This window comes from Podarcis erhardii, assembly GCF_964252035.2.
Source record: "Podarcis erhardii genome assembly, chromosome: Z".
Classification (NCBI taxonomy): Eukaryota; Metazoa; Chordata; class Lepidosauria; order Squamata; family Lacertidae; genus Podarcis; species Podarcis erhardii.
Genome location: NC_138504.1, coordinates 51745053 through 51753320, shown reverse-complemented (window position 1 = coordinate 51753320; position 8268 = coordinate 51745053). Strand labels below are relative to the sequence as shown.

Here is an 8268-nt window from a genome sequence, read left to right as displayed (position 1 = left end):
GGGAAAATCTTAGAATTTGGGGAGGTAAATGTCAGAATTTGCTGGGAAATGTCAGGATTTGGGGGGTAAATGTCAGAATTTGGGGGGGGGAAATCTCAGAATTAGGGGGGTAAATGTTGGAATTTGCAGGGAAATGTCAGAATTTGCTGGGAAATGTCGGAATCTGCTGGGAAATGTCGGAATTTGCTGGGAAATGTCAGAATTTGGGGGGTAATGTTGGAATTTGGGGGGGGAAATGTTGGAATTTGGGGGGTAAATGTCAGAATTTGGGGGAAAATCTCAGAATTTGGGTGGTAAATGTCAGAATTTGGGTGGTAAATGTCAGAATTTGGGGGTAAATGTCAGAATTTCCTGGGAAATCTCAGAATTTCCTGGGAAATCTCCGAACCTGGGTGGCAAATCTCAGAATTTCCTGGCAAATGTCTGGGGGCAAATCTGAGAATTTGCTGGTAAATGTCTGAATTTGGGGGCAAATCTGAGAATTTGCTGGTAAATCTCAGAATTTGGGTGGCAAATCTCAGAATTTCCTGGCAAATGTCTGAATTTGGGGGCAAATCTCAGAATTTGCTGGTAAATCTCAGAATTTGGGGGCAAATCTCAGAATCCGGGGTGTTTTTTTGGGGGGGGGCAACACTGCGCAGCAAGAGAGGTAGATGGCGAGGGTCCGAGAAAAGGGTCATCCAGCGGGTTCAAGTCATGCGCTTCCAAGGGGCCCATTAAGTCCTGGTTGTGGGTTCGAGTCGTGCGCACCGAAAACAGGCGCATTCGGTCCTCAGTGGTGGCGGGTGGCGGGTTCGAGTCGCAGGCTTCCAATGGGCGCATTAAGTCCTGGTTGTGGGTTCGAGTCATGCGCTTAAAACAGGCGCACAAGTCCTGGTCATGCGCTTCCAAGGGGCGCATTAACTCCTGGCAGTGGGTTCAAGTCATGCGCTTCCAAGGGGCGCATTAAGTCCTGGTTGTGGGTTCGAGTCATGCGCTTAAAACAGGCGCACAAGTCCTGGTCATGCGCTTCCAATGGGCGCATCAAGTCCTTGGCAGTGGGTTCGAGTCGTGCGCTTCCAAGGGGCCCATTAAGTCCTGGTTGGGGGTTCGAGTCGTGCGCACTGAAAACAGGCGCATTCAGTCCTCAGTGGTGGCGGGTGGCGGGTTCGAGTCGCAGGCTTCCAATGGGCGCATTAAGTCCTTGGTGGTGCTGGGTCACGGGTTCAAGGGGGTTCAAGCCATGCGCTTCCAAGGGGCCCATTAAGTCCTGGTTGTGGGTTCGAGTCATGCGCTTAAAACAGGCGCACAAGTCCTGGTCATGCGCTTCCAATGGGCGCATTAAGTCCTTGGCAGTGGGTTCGAGTCGTGCGCTTCCAAGGGGCCCATTAAGTCCTGGTTGTGGGTTCGAGTCGTGCGCTTAAAACAGGCGCACTAAGTCCTGGTCATGCGCTTCCAATGGGCGCATTAACTCCTGGCAGTGGGTTCGAGTCGTGCGCTTCCAAGGGGCCCATTAAGTCCTGGTTGTGGGTTCGAGTCATGCGCTTAAAACAGGCGCACAAGTCCTGGTCATGCGCTTCCAATGGGCGCATCAAGTCCTTGGCAGTGGGTTCGAGTCGTGCGCTTCCAAGGGGCCCATTAAGTCCTGGTTGGGGGTTCGAGTCGTGCGCACTGAAAACAAGCGCATCCGGTCCTCAGTGGTGGCGGGTGGCAGGTTCGAGTCGCAAGCTTCCAATGGGCGCATGAGGTCCTTGGTGGTGCTGGGTCACGGGTTCAAGTCGTGCGCTTCGAAAAGGCACATTAAGTGATGCGCTTCCATGGGGCACATTAAGTCCTTGGCAGTGGGTTCGAGTCGTGCGCTTAAAACAGGCGCACTAAGTCCTGGTCATGCGCTTTCAATGGGCACATTAAGTCCTGGCAGTGGGTTCGAGTCGTGCGCTTAAAACAGGCGCACTAAGTCCTGGTCATGCGCTTCCAATGGGCGCATTAACTCCTGGCAGTGGGTTCGAGTCGTGCGCTTAAAACAGGCGCACTAAGTCCTGGCCATGGGTTCAAGTCCAAGTGGCGCATGAACTCCTCGGTTGTGGGTGCGAGTTGCGCCCTTCTGATGATCGCATGGGTGGTGGGTTCAAGTGATGCGCTTCCATGGGGCACATTAAGTCCTGGCAGTGGGTTCGAGTTGTGCGCTTAAAACAGGCGCACTAAGTCCTGGTCATGCGCTTCCAATGGGCGCATTAAGTCCTGGCAGTGGGTTCGAGTCGTGCGCTTAAAACAGGCGCACTAAGTCCTGGTCATGCGCGTCCAATGGGCACATTAATTCCTTGGCAGTGGGTTCGAGTCATGCGCTTAAAACAGGCGCACTAAGTCCTGGTCATGCGCTTCCAATGGGCACATTAATTCCTTGGCAGTGGGTTCGAGTCGTGCGCTTAAAACAGGCGCACTAAGTCCTGGTCATGCGCTTCCAATGGGCGCATTAAGTCCTGGCAGTGGGTTCGAGTCGTGCGCTTAAAACAGGCGCACTAAGTCCTGGCCATGGGTTCAAGTCCAAGTGGCGCATGAACTCCTCGGTTGTGGGTGCGAGTTGCGCCCTTCTGATGATCGCATGGTGGTGGGTTCAAGTGATGCGCTTCCATGGGGCACATTAAGTCCTGGCAGTGGGTTCGAGTCGTGCGCTTAAAACAGGCGCACTAAGTCCTGGTCATGCGCTTCCAATGGGCGCATTAAGTCCTGGCAGTGGGTTCGAGTCGTGCGCTTAAAACAGGCGCACTAAGTCCTGGTCATGCGCGTCCAATGGGCACATTAATTCCTTGGCAGTGGGTTCGAGTCGTGCGCTTAAAACAGGCGCACTAAGTCCTGGCCATGGGTTCAAGTCCAAGTGGCGCATGAACTCCTCGGTTGTGGGTGCGAGTTGCGCCCTTCTGATGATCGCATGGGTGGTGGGTTCAAGTGATGCGCTTCCATGGGGCACATTAAGTCCTTGGCAGTGGGTTCGAGTCGTGCGCTTAAAACAGGCGCACTAAGTCCTGGTCATGCGCTTCCAATGGGCGCATTAACTCCTGGCAGTGGGTTCGAGTCGTGCGCTTAAAACAGGCGCACTAAGTCCTGGTCATGCGCTTCCAATGGGCGCATTAACTCCTGGCAGTGGGTTCGAGTCGTGCGCTTAAAACAGGCGCACTAAGTCCTGGTCATGCGCTTCCAATGGGCGCATTAACTCCTGGCAGTGGGTTCGAGTCGTGCGCTTAAAACAGGCGCACTAAGTCCTGGCCATGGGTTCAAGTCCAAGTGGCGCATGAACTCCTCGGTTGTGGGTGCGAGTTGCGCCCTTCTGATGATCGCATGGGTGGTGGGTTCAAGTGATGCGCTTCCATGGGGCACATTAAGTCCTTGGCAGTGGGTTCGAGTCGTGCGCTTAAAACAGGCGCACTAAGTCCTGGTCATGCGCTTCCAATGGGCGCATTAACTCCTGGCAGTGGGTTCGAGTCGTGCGCTTAAAACAGGCGCACTAAGTCCTGGCCATGGGTTCAAGTCCAAGTGGCGCATGAACTCCTCGGTTGTGGGTGCGAGTTGCGCCCTTCTGATGATCGCATGGGTGGTGGGTTCAAGTGATGCGCTTCCATGGGGCACATTAAGTCCTGGCAGTGGGTTCGAGTCGTGCGCTTCCAACAGACACATTAAATCCTTGGCAGTGGTGGGTTCGAGTTGCGCGCTCCCAACAGGCCCATCAAGTCCTGGCCATGGGTTCGAGTCCAAGTGGCGCATGAACTCCTCGGTTGTGGGTGCGAGTTGGGCCCTTCGGATGATCGCATTATGTCCTGGCCATGGGTTCGAGTCCAAGTGGCGCATGAACTCCTCGGTTGTGGGTGCGAGTTGGGCCCTTCGGATGATCGCATTATGTCCTGGCCATGGGTTCGAGTCCAAGTGGCGCATGAACTCCTCGGTTGTGGGTGCGAGTTGCGCCCTTCGGATGATCGCATTCAGTCCTGGCCATGGGTTCGACTCATGCGCTCCCAACAGGCCCATCAAGTCCTGGCCATGGGTTCGAGTCCAAGTGGCGCATGAACTCCTCGGTTGTGGGTGCGAGTTGCGCCCTTCGGATGATCGCATTCAGTCCTGGCCATGGGTTCGACTCATGCGCGCCCAACAGGCGCATCAAATCCTGGCCATGGGTTCGAGTCCAAGTGGCGCATGAACTCCTCGGTTGTGGGTGCGAGTTGCGCCCTTCTGATGATCGCATTCAGTCCTGGCCATGGGTTCAAGTCCAAGTGGCGCATGAACTCCTCGGTTGTGGGTGCGAGTTGGGCCCTTCGGATGATCGCATTATGTCCTGGCCATGGGTTCGACTCATGCGCTCCCAACAGGCCCATTAAATCCTCTGCAGTGCTGGTTGTGGGTTCGAGTTGCGCGCCCATTCAATCCTCCACGGTGACGCCGTGCGCGCCGGAAACACGGCAGCAGGTTGTGGGTTCGAGTCATGCGCTTCCAACAGCTGCATTCAATCCTGGCCATGGGTTTGAGTCGCGCATTTCCGACAGACCCATTAAATCCTCGGTCCTGGGTTCGAATCATGCGCTCCCAACAGACCCATGAAGTCCTGGCCATGGGTTCAAATCGCGCACTCCCCACAGGCCCATCAAATCCCCGGTCCTGGGTTCGAGTCATGCGCTCCCAACATGAAATCCCCAGTTGTGGGTTCAAGTCATGCGCTTGGTGCAGAAGTCCTGGCTACGGGTTCAAGTCGCACATTCCCAACATCAAATCCCCGGTCCTGGGTTCGACTCATGCGCTCCCAACAAACCCATCAAGTCCTGGCTATGGGTTCAAGTCCCACATTAAATCCTCGGTTGCGGGTTCGACTCATGCGCTCCCATCAGGCCCGGCTATGGGTGCAAGTTGCACATTTCAGTCCTGGCTATGGGTTCAAGTTGCACACTTCCAACAGCCCCATCAAATCCCCGGTTGCGGGTTCAAGTCGCGCACTCCCAACATGCTGGCTTGTGGGTCCAAGTCATGCGCTTGAAACAGGCGCACTAAGTCCTGGCCATGGGTTCAAGTCGCGCACTCCCAACATGCCCATTAACTCCTCACTGCTGGGTTGTGGGTTCAAGTCATGCGCTTGAAACAGGCGCACTAAGTCCTGGCCATGGGTTCAAGTCGTGCGCTCCCAACAAACCCATCAAGGCTATGGGTTCAAGCTGCACATTAAATCCTCGGTTGCGGGTTCGACTCATGCGCTCCCAACAGGCCTGGCTATGGGATCAAGCTGCACATTAAATCCTCGGTTGCGGGTTCGACTCATGCGCTCCCAACAGGCCTGGCTATGGGATCAAGCTGCACATTAAATCCTCGGTTGCGGGTTCGACTCATGCGCTCCCAACAGGCCTGGCTATGGGTTCCAGCTGCACATTAAATCCTCGGTTGCGGGTTCGACTCATGCGCTCCCAACAGGCCTGGCTATGGGTTCCAGCTGCACATTAAATCCTCGGTTGCGGGTTCGACTCATGCGCTCCCAACAGGCCCGGCTATGGGTGCAAGTTGCACATTTCAGTCCTGGCTATGGGTTCAAGTTGCACACTTCCCACAGCCCCATCAAATCCCCGGTTGCGGGTTCAAGTCGCGCACTCCCAACATGCTGGGTTGTGGGTCCAAGTCATGCGCTTGAAACAGGCGCACTAAGTCCTGGCCATGGGTTCAAGTTGCTCCCCAAAAGGCACACAAGTCCTGGGTTCAAGTGGCACGTTTCCAACAATTGCCGCTTCGAATTGCATGCTCCCCTTAAGTCGGTCCTGGGTTCAAGTCATGCGCTTGAAACAGGCGCACTAAGTCCTGGCCATGGGTTCAAGTTGCTCCCCAAAAGGCACCCAAGTCCTGGGTTCAAGTGGCACGTTTCCAACAATTGCCGCTTCGAATGGCATGCTCCCCTTAAGTCGGTCCTGGGTTCAAGTCATGCGCTTGAAACAGGCGCACTAAGTCCTGGCCATGGGTTCAAGTTGCTCCCCGAAAGGCACACAAGTCTTGGGTTCAAGTGGCACGTTTCCAACAATTGCCGCTTCGAATGGCATGCTCCCCTTAAGTCGGTCCTGGGTTCAAGTCATGCGCTTGAAACAGGCGCACTAAGTCCTGGCCATGGGTTCAAGTTGCTCCCCAAAAGGCACACAAGTCCTGGGTTCAAGTGGCACGTTTCCAACAATTGCCGGTCCGAATTGCATGCTCCCCTTAAGTCGGTCCTGGGTTCAAGTCATGCGCTTGAAACAGGCGCACTAAGTCCTGGCCATGGGTTCAAGTTGCTCCCCAAAAGGCACCCAAGTCCTGGGTTCAAGTGGCACGTTTCCAACAATTGCCGGTCCGAATGGCATGCTCCCCTTAAGTCGCTCCTGGGTTCAAGTCATGCGCTTGAAACAGGTGCACTAAGTCCTGGCCATGGGTTCAAGCCGTGCGCTCCCAAACAGGCACACAAGTCCTCGGTCCTGGGTTAAAGTGGCACATGTCCAACGGTTGCCGGTTCGAATTGCATGCTCCCCTTAAGTCGGTCCTGGGTTCAAGCCATGCGCTTGAAACAGGCGCACTAAGTCCTGGCCATGGGTTCAAGCCCTGCGCTCCCAAACAGGCACACAAGTCCTCGGTCCTGGGTTCAAGTGGCACATGTCCAACGGTTGCCGGTTCGAATGGCCTGCTCCCCTTACGTCGGTCCTGGGTTCAAGTCATGCGCTCCCCACATGCGCTTCAATCCTCCGCGGCTCTGGGTTCGAGTCCCGCCCCCTTACGACGGCCCTCCTCCTCCTCCCGCCCCGCCCCCCCTGGCCTTGGCCACCAGATAGAGCACAATATCCTGGTGGCCCGAAAAGGCCGCCATGTGCAATGCGCTCCAGCCGTCCCGGTTAGCCAATCGCACGTCGGCGCCAAAGCGCACCAACAGCTTCACCAGTTCCAGGTTCCCGTCGCTCACCGATTGGTGCAAAGCCGTCTGGCCCTCCGGACCAAAGGCGTTCACGTTGAATTCGCACGAGGTCATGGTGCGCAGCAGCGCATGGACGGCCGCCGTGTTCCCGGCGCGCACGGCGTCCCGGAAGAGGCGTTCGCCGGGCGCGGGGGGCGGGGACAAGGGAGGAGGGGGAGAGGGGAGCTCGGCTTGGTTCATGGCGCGGGGGCGAGGATCAGTGCGCCGGGGGCGAGGATTAGTGCGCCGGGTGCGAGGATGCGAAGGATTCTGGGTTCGAGGATTGGAGGCTCTGGGTTCGAGGATTAGTGCGCCGGGTGCGAGGATTCGAAGGATTCTGGGTTCTGGCTCTGGGTTCGAGGAATAGTGCGCCGGGTGCGAGGATTAGTGCGCCGGGTGCGAGGATGCGAAGGATTCTGGGTTCTGGGTTCGAAGATGGGAGGCTCTGGGTTCAAGGGTTGGGAGAGTTCTGGGTTCTGGCTCTGGGTTCGAGGATTGGAGGCTCTGGGTTCGAGGATTAGTGCGCCGGGTGCGAGGATTAGTGCGCCGGGTGCGAGGATGCGAAGGATTCTGGGTTCGAGGATTGGAGGCTCTGGGTTCGAGGATTAGTGTGCCGGGTGCGAGGATTCGAAGGATTCTGGGTTCTGGCTCTGGGTTCGAGGAATAGTGCGCCGGGTGCGAGGATTAGTGCGCCGGGTGCGAGGATGCGAAGGATTCTGGGTTCTGGGATCGAAGATGGGAGGCTCTGGGTTCGAGGGTTGGGAGAGTTCTGGGTTCTGGCTCTGGGTTCGAGGAATAGTGCGCCGGGTGCGAGGATTAGTGCGCCGGGTGCGAGGATGCGAAGGATTCTGGGTTCTGGGTTCGAAGATGGGAGGCTCTGGGTTCGAGGGTTGGGAGAGTTCTGGGTTCTGGCTCTGGGTTCGAGGATTGGAGGCTCTGGGTGCGAGGATTAGTGCGCCGGGTGCGAGGATTCGAAGGATTCTGGGTTCTGGCTCTGGGTTCGAGGAATAGTGCGCTGGGTGTGAGGATTCGAAGGATTCTGGGTTCGAGGATTTGAGGTTCTGGGTTCAAGGATTTGAGGCTCTGGGTTCGAAGATTGGAGGCTCTGGGTTCGAGGGTTTGTAGAGTTCTGGATTCTGGCTCTGGGTTCGAGGATTGGAGGCTCTGGGTTCGAGGATTGGAGGCTCTGGGTTCTGGCTCTGGGTTCGAGGATTGGAGGCTCTGGGTTCAAGGATTGGAGGCTCTGGGTTCGAAGATTGGAGGCTCTGGGTTCGGGGATTGGAGGCTCTGGGTTCGAGGATTGGAGGCTCTGGGTTCGAGGATTGGAGGCTCTGGATTCTGGCTCTGGGTGCGAG

At 56.5% G+C, this 8268-nt stretch overlaps 1 protein-coding gene across 1 annotated transcript; it reads right to left on the bottom strand.

The window, feature by feature from the left end:
• Window positions 1-6723: 6723 nt before the first annotated feature.
• NRARP (NOTCH regulated ankyrin repeat protein) lies at window positions 6724-7123 on the bottom strand. The gene has a single exon (XM_081846721.1). The coding sequence runs from the start codon at window positions 7112-7114 to the stop codon at window positions 6737-6739; it is 378 nt and encodes a 125-aa protein (XP_081702847.1). The 5' UTR covers window positions 7115-7123; the 3' UTR covers window positions 6724-6736.
• Between the last annotated feature and the right edge of the window lie 1145 nt (window positions 7124-8268).